The 15,851-nt window shown below is 39.0% G+C and overlaps 1 protein-coding gene across 5 annotated transcripts; it reads right to left on the bottom strand.

Moving 5' to 3' along the window:
- Positions 1–190: 190 nt before the first annotated feature.
- LOC117398338 (E3 ubiquitin-protein ligase TRIM39-like) lies at positions 191–15,532 on the bottom strand. Of its 5 annotated transcripts, none has more exons than XM_059016816.1 (12): positions 15,278–15,525; positions 14,422–14,681; positions 11,306–11,356; positions 10,128–10,172; positions 9,162–9,212; positions 5,273–5,353; positions 2,945–2,971; positions 2,812–2,832; positions 2,624–2,650; positions 1,518–1,544; positions 1,405–1,431; positions 191–1,038 (listed from the first exon to the last, which is right to left on the bottom strand). In XM_059016816.1, exons 3-12 carry the CDS (start codon positions 11,352–11,354, stop codon positions 509–511), a joined length of 885 nt encoding a protein of 294 aa, XP_058872799.1. In that variant the 5' UTR covers positions 11,355–11,356; positions 14,422–14,681; positions 15,278–15,525; the 3' UTR covers positions 191–508. The 5 variants fall into 5 exon arrangements, with proteins under 5 accessions (XP_058872799.1, XP_058872800.1, XP_033853224.1 ...); XM_059016817.1 differs by having other exon boundaries at positions 14,422–14,572; XM_033997333.3 differs by lacking the exon at positions 14,422–14,681 and having other exon boundaries at positions 15,278–15,527.
- Positions 15,533–15,851: the final 319 nt, after the last annotated feature.

The following is a 15,851-nucleotide window of genomic DNA, read 5'->3' as shown; positions in this document are numbered from 1 at the left end:
ATCCTTCAAGAAGCTGCTTGATGAGATTCTGGGATCAATAAGCTACTAACAGCCAAACGAGCAAGATGGGCTGAATGGCCTCCTCTCGTTTGTAAACTTTCTTATGTTCTTATCCTTTCTTCAATGGCAATTCCGGTTGATCAAGTTCCTTTTTAAGTCCTTTGAAGAATATTTGAGTTTTACATACAACTTATACAGTTCCAGCCAGGTAATAATTTAATGTTGGTGAGGATACTAAACATGTACAGTACCAATAACAATAACAGGTGCAACACTTCAAGATGCTTTACAATATAACAGAATTAGAAATCATAAAACCTGCACTAAAACTAGAATTCAGAATGCAACTGTATCTCTGTAATGCACATTGCTCAAAACAGAAAATAATTACCAACAAATGTACGAGAATTAAAAACAGAATATGAATCTGTGTTTATCAATTTAGTTAATGCTGATGATTTTCAAAGGTCCTCTATCGTGAGACCCTGAGCTGAAGATGGGACTGACCTCAGTAAAGTTGTCTCTTGGGATTGCCATCACCAGACTTAAATCTGGTGATTTTCAAAGGTCCTCTATCGTGAGACCCTGGGCTGAAGACAGGGTAGACCTCAGTGAATTTGTAGTTAAAAGTGTGGATTTCATATCTCGTGCTACCATCATAAACATTGTAAAATGATAACTCTCCTTTCTGATAGTCCAGAATCATCCCCACTTTATAGAGCTTGTGTTGCAGTGTAAGAGGGACTAGGGACTGGCTCACAGCTTCATACATATTTCCTTTCCACCGCCTCAGAAGCCAGTAGCCCATCTCTGGTTTCTCAGGTATGATCTTCTCATCAAGGTATTTGGAGATGCCCAGTGCCCAGTAGCCCTTCTCCCCCACCTCCACTTCCCAGTAGTGCCTCCCGGAGGTGAATCCCTCCCTGCTCAGCACACTGGGCCACTCTGCTGATCCCTCCCCTTTGAATCTCACTTGTGAGCCGTCCGGAGAGACTGCGAGGCTGGGGTTGGCTGTGTCAGGGTTCAGGGTCACTTTAGCTGATGACAAGGAACAAAAAGAAATCATTGTTTTATCTGGTAACATGTTTAAAGCAGAGGATGTGGTTACAAGAACACAGAAGTTTTTTTTAAGTCATCTCTATGCAGACACCTCACTTTTTCTCATGTATTTAAAATATTAAAGGTACTGGGACAAACTTCATTTACACAATAGAAAAGTAATTACTGTTTATCACGAGGAAAGAGTTGTCTGGCTATTGGAATTGATCTGAAAACTAGAATTTGCATATTTCCATACATACATGAATTGTAGCAACATTAATTTTGTTAGCCTATATAATATAATATTTATAATTGGAAGAATACCAAGAAGTATGTCCAATAGATTTAAGAACTGAAACTTACCTTGATCTTTAACTATGCTACTCCATTCTGAAATGAATGAAAACATGGATGAGAAACTCAATCAGTATATTCTCATTACTGTAAATGAACTAATACAGATTTACAGTGCTTACTTCTTTCTACAACATATCCCACTGCATCTAAATGGAAGAAGATAAAGTGTTACAAGTTGAGTGAAGATTGTAGGGATTTCCCATTCTAATAACCAGCTATCCGTTTAATTATTTTAACCTGTATTAGACCACTTTATGCATGTTTATTTATAATGCACACATAATAGCATTGGAATGAGAAAATAATTCAGTTATTCCCATATTAAAAAATGAACATGTGGCAGAAATGAGGCCCTGTAAAAAAATGTGTTTTTTCTATTTATTTAAGATTGGCAGGAATGGGGTTAAAACCCATCCCTGCCAACTAATGTGAGCGTGTGGTTTGTCCATGTAAAGTTCAGTGAAGGCTCTGCCCAGCCTGAACAGTTTTGTTAGGTTTTGATTAAACTGTTTATTTTGGCCACTGCCTTTTTCTTTGTATTTGTTTATTAAAAATGTGCAATAGCTCTGAAACCTAAGCAATTCTGTGTGAGTCTCTCTCCCTGCCAGTAATACCTGGGCTGTGACGCTGACCTGTTCATGAGACACAAGATACTTTCAGATTCAGAAATGTCCTGGATCTAACTAGAAGTGGATGGGGCTCAGGAAATAGGAGTTGTGTAAAAACACCATTCCAGTGTTGCACTGCCCATTTCCAAATCAGAATCCCTAACAATATGAATTGCTTGTGGTATTTGGGGTGTTTGTACTCAAATCATGTTTGGGAATGTGTCAGGTTTACACAGGCTCTTTGCAAGAATTCTCAAAGCTACAATGTTGCAACTTGAATCATTTGTAGAACTGCATTGATCTAATTTCTTCTTTGTTCACAATCAAGATTTTATCATTTTTTAAATGGTGAAAATTTGCAGGAAGAATAAACTCAGAAGCATATTCATCCAGTTGCAATCTATTGAACACACTGCTGAATTTAGAAATACTCAAAGAAACTAGATAAATTCAATGACAAATGTTTCCACTAGAAGTCTTTTTCAATATCTTTGATGATACTGAGAGAGACTTTTAGTTGAAACCTTTGGCATTGAATGTAATATGCTTATTTTAGTTGTCCTTTTAGTACCTAGTTAATCAACACACAATGAAAGAAAACTAATTGATATTCTTACTGAATTTCTTTCGAATTTCATCACAATCTAGAAAAGAAACACAGAAAAAACATTCATTATTGGAATAGCAAAATTGTGGCTTTTAAGTCATGATAGAAAACTATGTATGTTGTGAGTGTTAACTATAAAGGGATTTAAAAAAGATGTTTGAAACTTGATGAACCTGATTCAATCAGTAATGAACTCACCCTGTTTCAGTTCCACACATTCTAGAAAATAAACAGAGAGAGCTTTGTTAATTAAGCTATTTGGGAAAGTTTGGCTCTGATAAAAAGTGATTGAAATGTGATGCACTCTCTTTGATCACTACAATGAACTCACCCTGTTTCAATTCTTCAATCTCCTTTTCTAAAAACACAAAATGAAAAGTTTAGTTTATACAATGTACACACTTCACTCCCAGCATTACTGCATTGCAGAACCAGCTACAATATTTTGAGTTACAAAAATAGGGGGAGTGGCAAACACTGTAGCAGCAGCAAAGATAATTCAAAATGATCTAGACAGCATTCAGAACTGTGTAAAGTACTGCACGCAGGTAACAAAAATGTGCATTATAAATATCATATGGGAGATACTGAAATTGAAGAAGGAATCTATGAAAAAGACCTAGGACACTTGGCCCCAACGGCCACCTCCCCCCTCAGTCTCAAAGTCCCGGAAGAGGGGGAAGCATGGTGTTTCTGGGGGTGGCCATGGTGGAATGTCCTCCAACCCCCACTTCTTTGTGGCTGGCAGCTTGCTCTTCCGGGGCTCCCGCCACACACTATCCTGCCGCGAAAGTGCGGCTGGGGGAGCTGGTCTCCTGACCTCCCCCCCTTTCTTCATGGCCGGCAGCTCCCCTTCATGGTGCTCCAGTCACAGTATAGCGACCCCAGGCGAAGCAGAGCTCCCGGTGACCCCAGGCGAAGCAGGACCCTCGACGACCCCAGGCGAAGCAGGATCCCCGGCGATCCCAGGCGAAGCAGGATCCTCGACGACCCCAGGCAATGGCAGCGGACCCTCGAGAGGCGACGGCAGCAGCAGCGGACCTTCAGGAGGGGACAGCAGCAGCAACGGACCCTCGGGAGGCGACGGCAGCAGCAGCGGACGCTCGGGAGGTGACGGCAGCAGCAGCGGACCCTCGGGAGGCGACGGCAGCAGCAGCGGACCCTCGGGAGGCGACGGCAGTAGCAGCCAGCCCCAGGCGATGCGGAGCAGCAGGCAGCCCCAGGCGATGCGGAGCAGCAGGCAGCCCCAGGCGATCCAGGCGTGGCATCCCTGAGCGGAGCGGGCGTGGCATCCCTGGACGGTGCGAGGCAGGCATCCTTGGGCGGTGCGAGGCTGGCATCCCCGAGCGATGGCGAACTGGCATCCCTGGGCGATGGCGAACTGGCATCCCCAGGTGATGGCGAACTGGCATCCCCAGGCGATGGCGAACTGGCATCCCCAGGCGATGCATGACAGGGTGGCAGCGGTCCTTCAGGAGGCAACGGCGGCAGCGGACCCTCGGGAGGCGATTGCAGGAGGGGAGCCAGGACCAGCGGTGGTGCTGGTGTTGGCCCTCTTCTCAGCCGCGGTGACCGGGCGATTTTCCCTCTTGCTCTGCTCAGCAGCCTATGCAAGGGCGGCTGCGGACCACCAGCCTCCTGTTCCAGTCCATCCTGTCGTGAAGAAAGAGGCAGCTCCTGCTCCTCCTCGGGTGGTGGTGGAAGCATTGGCAGCCCCTGCTGCTCTGCTCCTGGTGAAGGCGGCAGGGGCTCCTCCCCTTCTGGCTGCGAAGGCGGGAGGTGCTCCTCCCCTTCTGGCTGCGAAGGCGGCAGGCGCTCCTCCCCTTCTGGCTGCAAAGGCGGCAGGGGCTCCTCCCCTTCTGGCTGCATCGGGGAAACCAGTCCCCTCTGCTGGTGGCGGCGATGGAGACAGAGGCAGCTCCTGCTGCTCTGCTCCTATCATTGGAGGTGATGGAGGCGGGACCAGCAGGCACTCTCCCTCTGCTGCTACACAAATATAAACAAACATTCGGCTACGCCGTCCCTAAACAAAACACGTGACGCTTCGCCATCATATAAATACAATAACTAAATACAGAAATAACAGAACACACGACATCTCGCTGTCATAAATATAATAAATCATAATAAACAAACACAAAACAATAATCTGCACAGGGGTGGAGGGGAAAACTCTGTTCTAAAAATAAATAAACAAATAAATGTACAAGGCTCGCTACCGCCCTGCTACAAAGGGTTACCTAGCCTTGTTGTTAAGGAGACAATCACTGGGACTCATTAAGACCCAGCTTGACAAAATTCTGAGATCAATCAGCTACTTGGAACCGGACAAGCTTAGATGGGCCGAAAGGCTTCCTCTCGCTCGTGAATTTTCGGATGTTTTTATGTTCTTAATTAATTAATCATCCATGTGGATTTCATTTTTACTGTGTTTTTTTGCAGTCACTACTGGCCTGTTTCATTACTGAATTTGGTTACAACATTCTGTCATCACTACTACCAATAAGATGGATTTTTAGAGTCCTTGGTTGTAACTGTAACAGATTACTTTTAAAAAGTAACTCCCCCAAAACTTGGTTGAAAGACCTGGAGACACAATTGTTACCAGTTATAGAGGAATTCCCTCTGAAAAGAATGAACTTTATTAAAGAAAATATACCTCTTTCTGTTGTTCCAGCACACACAAAGTTGCTCATGAATGGAACCCTCAAAAGAATCTTGGTTGAAATTTTGAAAAACACTGTGAACAAATAAGCAAAGAAATTAATACAAGCTCAATCAACGAGAGACAACACACCTTTTTTCTAAATCCTAACATTCACAATAGAATATATATTTTTAACAAGACATAAATCACCTTACCTAATTTAAATATTGTGAAATTGTAGCACGTCATATGTCATGATTTCCATTACACGAGAGTAGATGTTAAAACTTCATGCTGATTTGAACTCGGCTCTTGCCAAGATAAGCACCAACTAAGACGTAGCTTTACAGTAAACTAATGTGATCCATATGTGTCTCCATCCATTTGCAGTTCCTTCCATATGATGATGTAGATATCCTTCTGTTTGGTGTTGATGGCTGAAGTGTAATGCTGGCTCCAGGGATCAGCTTATTACCTCCCTAGCGCATCAACACACACAACAGCTGCGATGCTGGCTCCGGGAATCAACCACAGTGTGGTCTCCCCAGCGCATCAGCATGACAACCGTCTGGAATGAGCGAAGCAGAGTACATCTCTGGGGTCTTCAAGTGGGCACCTTCAATCCACAGTGTTTCGTCGACTAGCCCACGACACCTCAAGACAACTCGACAGTGATTCTGGCGTCCCAGCATCACCCCCCTGTAGTCATACTGTAGTCAGTGCTTAATTTGTACAGAAAGAGGTTCTGGGTTTTGAAGGAGTATTGTATGTACTAGTGTTAGATGTTTACAATCACCTATTCTACATCATATACAAAGTAAGAGTATGTGCAGAAAAATAAATGAAAAGAAACTGCAGGACAAAAAAATATGCCTATATACCTATGCCTCCTCTTTTCCCTCTGGACACTTTATCACTCTTCCTTAATGCACTTATCTGCTCCCTCTTTTACTGCATTTAATCCTGTACTTTACAGAGTACTGTACTGTAATCTGCCAATTCAATCTGTAGTATTTTGCATTTAATTGTATCCTGATGTAACTATCACTGACACTGTTATCTGCTCCAATATTGATTTGTATTTTGTAATATACTTGTACTTACTAGAACTGAAGTCATTGTATTTTATCTTGCTCTCAATTGTATTAACACTGTGATTCTTGAAATGTATTTTTTGTTTACGAGTGTAAGTCATCCTGGATAAGGGCTAAAAAATAAATAATAATAATAATAATAATAATAATAATAATAATAATAATAATAATAATAATAATAATATACATAGGTGCTTAACCCAGTAAGGCTCTAAATAAAATGTTGTTACTGTTATTAAGCAGTAATAATAATATGAAGCAGTGGTATTTCAAAATAACATAAGCCCATTTTTACTTCAGTGAAGTAGGCTACAATATTTTTTTTTCATTATAAACCTACAAACTCGTAATTGAAGTTAATGTTCAGCTTTCATATTGAAGATTGTTGTGTACTACTCTTCAATCAAACCAGGTAGCGTAGGTATTTGCTTGTATCGTTTAAGTAGTTTTTCAAATCAAGTAAGTTTATATCGCGTTTCCATGGACAGCCAACTGGAATCAACTTGAGTGTGCTCCAATTGGCCTGAATTCTCCCAGAACTTGCATTGATGGACATTGAGTTGGTGAAAACGTTGTCATTTCCATGCTTTTCCGGTTTACCCGAGTTATCACGTGAGTTGGACAGGAAATACTATCGATTTTCCCCAGAAATACTTGCGAGTTAAAGGTCAAGAAGTGAATTCGCTGCAGACGGTATTACAGTCAAATTATCAACGATTTAAAAGATAAATCCATCTAGATATTCTTTTGCATTGTTCTATATCACTAATCATCTATATCTAAGAAAAGGCTTATACTTTTTTCAAATCTTTTTATTCAGTAAAAATGTTTCTCTCACCTTGCGTTCACAAACCCAGGTGTATAATTACCATGTAACAGGACATTTTGGTGGATAATTTATTTTGGCTTTATTGGCAGTTTTGACTGGATTGCCAATTATACTTACAACAATCAAAGGGTTGCATACAGAGGGGTGCTCGTAACGATCCCGCCCTCTGGCAGACTGGTATACAGAACAGGTTAAAAAAGCGCTGGACGAGGGAAATAATGTGTCAGATGTCAAAGTGGATATGATGTAGGTCATATAGACTTTGTCATTGCAAATGTCATGGATATTTTACATTTTAAACAGAACTAAATTGAATTAACTATTTAACCTGATTTGTCTAGCTTTGCCTAGTGATAGCGATCGATCTAACACCTCAAATACATCAGGCACTCAGAAATAAAAGGCTAATCAAACCCGTTTCTATGATTGAATTACCCAGTCTAGTGAGAGAAAGGGCGTTTAACACAAAGCCTACACTCAGGTTGAAGAAAGAAAGAAAAAATGGCCAGTAGTTTAAAATCAGCTTAAAGAAAACAAGAGATTTCAAACAATTTAACATCATTTAATAATTTAAACTCATTACAAGTACAAGATGCAAACGTTTTTAACGGGAATTCTAAATTATGATAATGAACTAATCAGACAAGAGGTGGTGGTGGGGGGGGGGGGGGGCAGCAAACCCATTCAGGCACAAACTAGCCAATCGGAGCATCTGGCGGGAAATTCAAATAATCTCTTTGTTTGAAAAGTATAAAAGCTGACTGTAAACATTAGCTCCTTGTCCTGACTGCTCCGCTGAGCCCTGACTGGATACCCGCTCCACTGATCCCTGCTCGTTCAGATTCAAAGAAACTACAAAACTGCACCTGGAGCCCTCAGCTCTCAGTATTTATCCATCTAGGTCAGGGGTCCTGAGACTCGGAGTAACACAAGGTAACAGAACACTGAAAGTGACTGCTTTCCAGGCTAGGTAACAATACTCTTAAACATCTATTCAGGTATTCTGTGATCCCGTGTTGTTGTAGTGTCACTATGTACTAATATTTCTTTGGTAAATTGTTGTTTTAAACCTTAGTTCTCATTGTAATGCTTTTAATGTGACATTGGTTGTGTAACTGTTTTGTGTGATTTTCAAACTTGTTTTATTGCATGCTTAATAAGTACAATTTTTCTAAGAAGAGTTTCCCACTATTGAGTCATTCACTTGAACAAACACAATTCATGAACTTTGAATAGTTTGGGATGTGGTCTATTTTTGGCTTTTTGTAACGTGTAAATCTGCAATTGTTTTCAGAGAGCGATATTGAAAATGGGTTTGTACATTATAATAGGACACGGTTATTGTTTTAAGAATATTAACTGTCTACAGTAGTCCCAACAATGAGGATGTCAGTGATGACGCCAGTTTGCTTGAAAACATTAAAAGTAGACCGGACATTTCCATCAAAGGATTTTAAAAATCTGGAATTTTTACAAGGGTTTAATTAAGTAACAGCCAAAATTGTTTATGTCAGACTTGTTAGAAAGTCTGTAACAAAAGGGTTGATTGTTATTGTATTACTGAAGACCCCCACCGTGCAGGTATCGCATAGTCCAGAAACAAAACAAAAGGTTAAAATAAATGAGTTCTGCAAAGTATAAAACTTGGTTGACTTTGCCAGTGCTTGCTAGTATATTAACCAGTTTGAAATGATTTCAAAGCAAATTAAAGCATTTTTGTTTCGGCTTTGTATTGTTAAGGTTTTCACACGTGGCAGTACTGTCCTACAACTCATGCACTTACCTGAGCTCTGTGATTCATGGAATCGTGGTATTACTTGTGTATAAAAAACAGCACTAGAGTCCTTCTTTCGCAGCCAGTGTCATATTTAAATCGTAAAGCAATTAAAAGTAGGAGCGTCTCTCTATTATTCTATACATATTATAAGAAGGATGATTGCTATGTAAAACACGTGTTAAAGAAAGAGACATGACTTACTGCCAACAATGATTTTTGGGACTCCAATTATTTTTTTCAGAAACGCCATCGCTGTAAACAAAAAGTTGTATTATTTGCAGTTCTCAACATTATTAATGTGGCTTAAAGGGTTCGTAAGGACCTTTTATTTTATTGTGTTACATGTTCCCATGTGTTGCTACAACTGTTTACGTGTGTGTATTGTTTTAATCTTTTTTTATATTTTGACCACTTTTTTAAACTTTTAAATTGCATTCCCTGTCTCAAGATGGCTTCCCATGTACCTGCATGGACCTCTCAGAACTACATTTCCCATCCTGCTCACTGACAAATCCATCTCAGTTACATATGTGAGAATTGTAGTTTAAAAGTTTTAAAAAGTGGTAAAAATGGAAAAAAAAGAATTAACACAATACACACATCTTACATAAACAGTTGTAGCAACACATGGGAACATGTAACACAATAAAATAAAAAGGTCCTTTTGTGCCCTTTAACCACCTTATTGGCTCTAAAATACAAATTGAAACAACTGCTGTTAATATACTGGGATTAATACAACGGTCTGTAAAACCTGATCCGTTATGCAGCACCAGAGAGGTTTAGAGCACAATTCATTTCATAAATAACAAGTTCAGAACATTTTAGTGCACAATTATGAGTAGGAGGACTGTGCGTATACTGGGCGGTCAGTAAAACCTGATCTGTTATGTTTCGTTCAGTTCAGAACATTTCAGTTCCGTCAGAATGATGATGATGATGATGATGATGATGTCTACGTAGTCATTTCGTAGACAATTTTATCCAAAGTGACTTACAGAGACTAGGGGCTGAACTATGCATCACAACTGCTGCTGAAGAGTCTCTTACAATAGGACCTTGGTTTTACCTCTCATCCAAAGTGCGAGGGAAAGGAGGTGAAGTGACTTGCATAACTAGAAACTGGGGGTTGATAATGTGCTAATGCGTCTGCCCAGAGGAAAGCACCTTTTGATATGAGACAGTCATGGATAGTTCGGGGTGACATCAGACCTGGAAGAGAATGGACACAGACAGTCAATACTGCAGGGTATGAAAGCACTGCTCGTGCTTTAATAATAAATAAAAGACTTGAACAAACGAAAACACTTTTACAAAACAAAACGGCATGTTGGCCAAAACAGACAGACAAAAACACACACTGAACAAACACTAAATACAACAAGTATCGCGCTGGTATTAAGCCAGCACGAGTAGCAATTATATTATTATTTTTAGTTTCTCTGTTACTCACTTTTCTCCTCTGAACAACCAACCTCTTTTCAGCCAAAGCAGATTGTTTTTATATTGTGGCTGAGTAGTTAACTCACTATCAATTACCTAGTTTATCCCTTGACCACATTCGGCACGGACGTTCTCATACGTGTGGTCAACAGCCAGTTTGTCAATAATCACTCGCTGTTTACCACGCATTCTCACGATTTTATCTGGATGGGGCATTTTAATCCCACCCAGGTTGTAAATAATAATAACAATAAAACTGTTTTTTTTTTTTTTTTTTTTTTTTAATAAACACAAAACAGTACACTTAAATAATAATACAACAAAATAATACATTATATGCACATGGGCGGGGGTGCCACGTCACAGAGACCCAAGCCCTCCATGCCTTGACTGACACTGTGAACCCTCTCAAGGAACTGCCCCCCCTGCAGGTTGGGATGTATCTGGATTATGAAGAGGGCAAGCTCTCTTTTTACAGGGTGGAGGATCGTGGGGTTATTTACACCTTCCTGGGGAAATCCTCTCGGAAACTACTCTTTATTTAATCCAGGAGATGATGGCGCCACTCTTGAGAAATTGACTAAAGAAAATGAATATAATAATTCAATTCTGTAAAAGGGAGGACCTAACACCCCCCTCACTGCGGTACCATCTCCACCATCAACAGTCTTCACTCTTTAGCAGTCCATTGAAATTCACAGGTACCTCAAAAAGAATTAATAAAGGACAGTAAACAAGCCTATCCCTTTTCATTAGTCCAAGCTTTACCAGGTATGACCCTGCCAGCTAAGGGAAAACAAAGTAATTCACTGCAGACCAATTTATTAATCTGTATTATTCTATACATAGTACATGAAGGATGATTTCTATGTAAAACCTGTGTTAAAAGAGACATGACTTACTTCCAACAATGATTTTCAGGACTCTAATTAGCCTTTTCAGAAACTCCATCACTGTAAACAAAGACATTTCAATTTTAAACTTTTATTATTTGTAGTATCAACATTATTATTGTGGCTTGACCAACTTATTGACTCTAAAATACACATTGAAACAACAACTGCTGTTAGCAGGTATACTGGGATTAATACAATGGTCTGTAAAACCTGATCTGTTATGCAGCACCAGAGAGCAGGTTTAGAGCATGTATTTATCTTGCTCTTATTGTATTATTACTTGTACTGTAACACTTGAAATGTATTTGCTTACGATTGTAAGTCACCCTGGATAAGGGCGTCTGCTAAGAAATAATAATAATAATAATAATAATAATAATAATAATAATAATAATAATAATAATAACTAACAAGTTCAGAACATTTTAGTGCATATGCTTTTGTGCGTATGCTTCCATATGAAAACATAATATATTGTAGTATATTCCTACAAGAATACAAGATATGTTTTATAGATGGCAGAATTCTAAAATATATTTTGGATTTCATCAAAATATATTGCAATGCATTCTAAAACCAAGACTACATTTGCATGCTGTGGCATGCCCACACTGTTTCTCTAACATACACATTTTCTTTAGTGGATTTTAACAATTCTTAAAATTCTGGGTCTAAATTTAATTCCTTACCAGACGTTATATTACAATTTATATTATCACACACAAGTCATTATTGTCTTGACACAAAACAACTTTCTGAATGACATTACCTCACAGTACAATGAATCAGGGACCTAATTAGCATATGGCCAGAGCGGGGCATGCTGGGACCGAGCGATTGGACTTTCTGTCGGCTCCGAAGGACAGGTGGACTGTTCTGTTCCCCTTTTCGGGTGTTAATCCTTGTGTTAATGTTTTCCCTTGCATGTACCACCATCCTGTCCTGTCTGGGGTAAGTGTGATGTGTTATGTATAGTGTGTGTGAGTTGTTTGGTGTGTCAAATGCCCTGACCTGTGTTATGTTCTGCAGGTGTAGGGGTTGGATGAATAAAACTTACATAAGAACATAAGAACATAAGAAAGTTTACAAGCGAGAGGAGGCCCCATTCGGCCCATCTTGCTCGTTTGGTTGTTAGTAGCTTATTGATCCCTGAATGTCATCAAGCAGCTTCTTGAAGGATCCCAGGGTGTCACCTTCAACAACATTACTGGGGAGTTGGTTCCAGACCCTCACAATTCTCTGAGTAAAAAAGTGCCTCCTATTTTCTATTCTGAATGCCCCTTTATCTAATCTCCATTTGTGACCCCTGGCCCTTGTTTCTTTTTTCAGGTCAAAGAAGTCCCCTGGCTCGACATTGTCTATACCTTTTAGGATTTTGAATGTTTGAATCAGATCGCCGCGTAGTCTTCTTTGTTCAAGACTGAATAGATTCAATTCTTTTAGCCTGTCTGCATTTGACATGCCTTTTAAACCCTGGATAATTCTGGTTGCTCTTCTTTGCACTCTTTCTAGAGCAGCAATATCCTTTTTTGTAACGAGGTGACCAGAACTGAACACAATATTCTAGGTGAGGTCTTACTAATGCATTGTAAAGTTTTAACATTACTTCCCTTGATTTAAATTCAACACTCCTCACAATATATCCGAGCATTTTGTTGGCCTTTTTTATAGCTTCCCCACATTGTCTAGATAAAGGCATTTCTGAGTCAACATAAACTCCTAGGTCTTTTTCATAGTTTTCACACAATGCAATAATAATAATAATAATAATAATAATAATAATAATAATAATAATAATAATACAAAATATACAAATAATAATACAGGGACGAGGTGTACCCCATCACACTCTGTTATGCTAAAGTTATTTAAAATTGGATAGGAACAGGTCGACATGTGGGGCATGTTGTCTGTGTCCTCCTTTGTAAAAACCTGTGAAAAGTAATCATTTAATATATTTGCTATTTTTTTTTCTTCATCTATGACTTTGCCATTTGTGTCTCTTAGACATTTAACCTCCTCTTTGAATGTTCTCTTGCTGTTATAATATTGGAAAAACATTTTGGAATTGGTTTTAGCCCACTTAGCAATATTGAGTTCTATCTCTCTCTTGGCCTTTCTAACTTCCTTTTTGACTTGTGTTTGTAGTTCCAAGTACTCTTTCTGTGTACTTTGTTTTTGGTCCCTTTTAAACGCTCTGTAAAGTGCCTTTTTTTGCTGAATATATTTTTTAATTGATCTATTAAACCATTTTGGCCATTTTGTTTTAGATTTAGATTTGTCTACTTTTGGGATGTAATTGTTTTGTGCCTCTAGTACTACATTTTTAAAAAACAGCCATCCTTTTTCTGTGGATGTTTTCTCTATTTTACTCCAATCTACTTCTGTTAGTCTCTGTTTCATACCTTCAGAGTTTGCTTTTCTAAACTTGTAAACTTTAGCTTTAGTCATTACTTTTGGGGTTTTAAAAAATACTTCAAATGAGACCATGTTGTGGTCTGAGTTTGCCAATGGCTCTCTGACCTCTGTTTTAGTTATTCTGTCTTCATTATTTGAAAAGACTAAATCAAGGTACGCCTCCCCTCTAGTTGGTGCCTTGACAAATTGCGTTAGGAAGCAGTCATTTGTCATTTCCACCATTTCAATTTCGTCCGTCGTGCTCCCCACCGGGTTTTCCCATTTTATACGGGGGAAGTTGAAATCCCCCATTAGTATGGCTTCTCCTTTTCTACATGCATTTTGAATGTCATTGTATAACAGATTATTTTGCTCAGCGTCTGAATTTGGCGGTCTATAGCATGCTCATATTATGTCCTTTGAATTTGTGTCCATTATTCGGACCCATATTGATTCTGCATTGTTTTCTTTGTCCTGATTTAACACCTGGGCTTCAAGACTATTTCTTATGTATAGCGCTACCCCTCCGCCTCTTCTGTCCTGCCTGTCTTTCCTATACAGTGTGTACCCACTAATATTATATTTGTCTCCATCTCTCTCAGACAACCAAGTTTCTGTAACACCTATCACATCGTAGTTACTTGTTAGTGCAGTTGCTTCAAGTTCTAACAATTTGTTTCTGAGACTTCTAGCATTAAGATAAATACATTTAATAGTGGTCTTACCTGAGTTGTTGCCCTTGTTTTGATGTGGTCTCCCTTCTGTTTTTTTGTTTTCTCCCCCCTTCCTTTCTAGTTTAAATGCTTCTGTACCTCCTCAAGGATCCTTTCTCTGAGTAGATTAGTTCCCTTTCTGTTTAAGTGCCGTCCGTCCCACCTATATAGATAGTCCTTGTTGTAGAAAGTGCTCCAATGTTCAAGAAAGATGAAGCCTTCCTGTGTGCACCACGATTTCAGCCATGCATTTTGATTTTGTCAATGTATGTCTAAAATATATTTTAATATATACAATTATATATTTTTACAATGCATTTCAATATTTTTGTGGTCAATTTTTAAATTTTTAAATATATGTTTTAAAATATATTTATTGTATATTTATTTTCCGTATTGGTTGGGTCATTAAAACCTGATCTGTTAGGTTTCAGAACATTTCAGTTCAGTCAGAGTGATTAGCTCTAAGGTAGGGCTAATAATAATTACCTTTATTTTAACCAAATGTTAATATAATAAAAGTTCAATATGAATTAAAAGCTGTTGTGCTTTAAAATAATAAGCAAGACAAATATGCATTTTGAAACCAGTGCAGTGGCAAAAGCATGTTTTCTGAGAGGAATATTGTAACTAGCGAAAAAAAAAACCTCAGTGACAGGAACACTTTACCATAGTATTTTAGCAGTTTTTCCTATGCATTTCCTCTCTAGGCTTACGCTTTACAATATTTACCTATGCTTTAACATGCTTTCCTATGCCTTTCCTAGGAAAGGAGCAATTTTACTAGGGAAGGAGCAATTCAATCATAAGTAATTTCTAGCTAGCTTTATACCATTAGAACAGTTCTATTGCTCTTAATTAGTCTTACCTTGAGTCATTCTTCAGCACAATCACAAAACCAACTTAACCTTCGTTCTTTTGTTGTGTATTCCACGTAGACTTAACAAAAACAGACTTTGCCCTTGAACTAAATACAGCAGGAAGAGGAGGTACTGTATATGGGCAATAGCACTGGCTTTATTTAGACCTGTGCAATGAGAGCTTCCCCTCACAGCTCAGAAGAGATCACACTAGTATACATTGTCTGTCTGTCTGTCTGTCTGTCTGTCTGTGCCACCTAGCACCCCCAGATTGGAACTTAGGCCTCCAGAGAAAGGTGAAAGGCAGGAATGAGAGGCTAGTGAATAAATTAGCCCACTGTCTGTGTCTGTGCCACCAATATTTGGGTTCACAATAGAAACACTAGACTGCCATTCAAGCCTCACATATTTTTAATAAGTTTGGTACAATGTTCTGCTTAGTGCAAGCTATATTAAACAAGCTATTGTGTTTGTATGTCAGATTTCACTGTACTAATAGCTAACAATGAACAGGTCATTCTTGGTTTTCTTATATTACACCTTATAACTACAGTATATTGTATTTCGTTCTCTGTTAGTATA

The sequence above is a fragment of the Acipenser ruthenus genome, chromosome 54 (assembly GCF_902713425.1).
Source record: "Acipenser ruthenus chromosome 54, fAciRut3.2 maternal haplotype, whole genome shotgun sequence".
Classification (NCBI taxonomy): Eukaryota; Metazoa; Chordata; class Actinopteri; order Acipenseriformes; family Acipenseridae; genus Acipenser; species Acipenser ruthenus.
This window is presented reverse-complemented; position numbering and strand designations above follow the sequence as displayed.

What these genes read in the sequence shown, in the direction of transcription:
- LOC117398338 (XM_033997333.3), bottom strand. An exon ending in TGACTGTCTCATATCAAAAG is followed by an intron (nt 9,213 to 10,127) that starts GTGCTTTCCTCT and finishes TTTTGTTTACAG; the next exon opens with CGATGGCGTTTCTGAAAAAA. An exon ending in CCCAAAAATCATTGTTGGCA is followed by an intron (nt 5,354 to 9,161) that starts GTAAGTCATGTC and finishes ATTTGTTCACAG; the next exon opens with TGTTTTTCAAAATTTCAACC.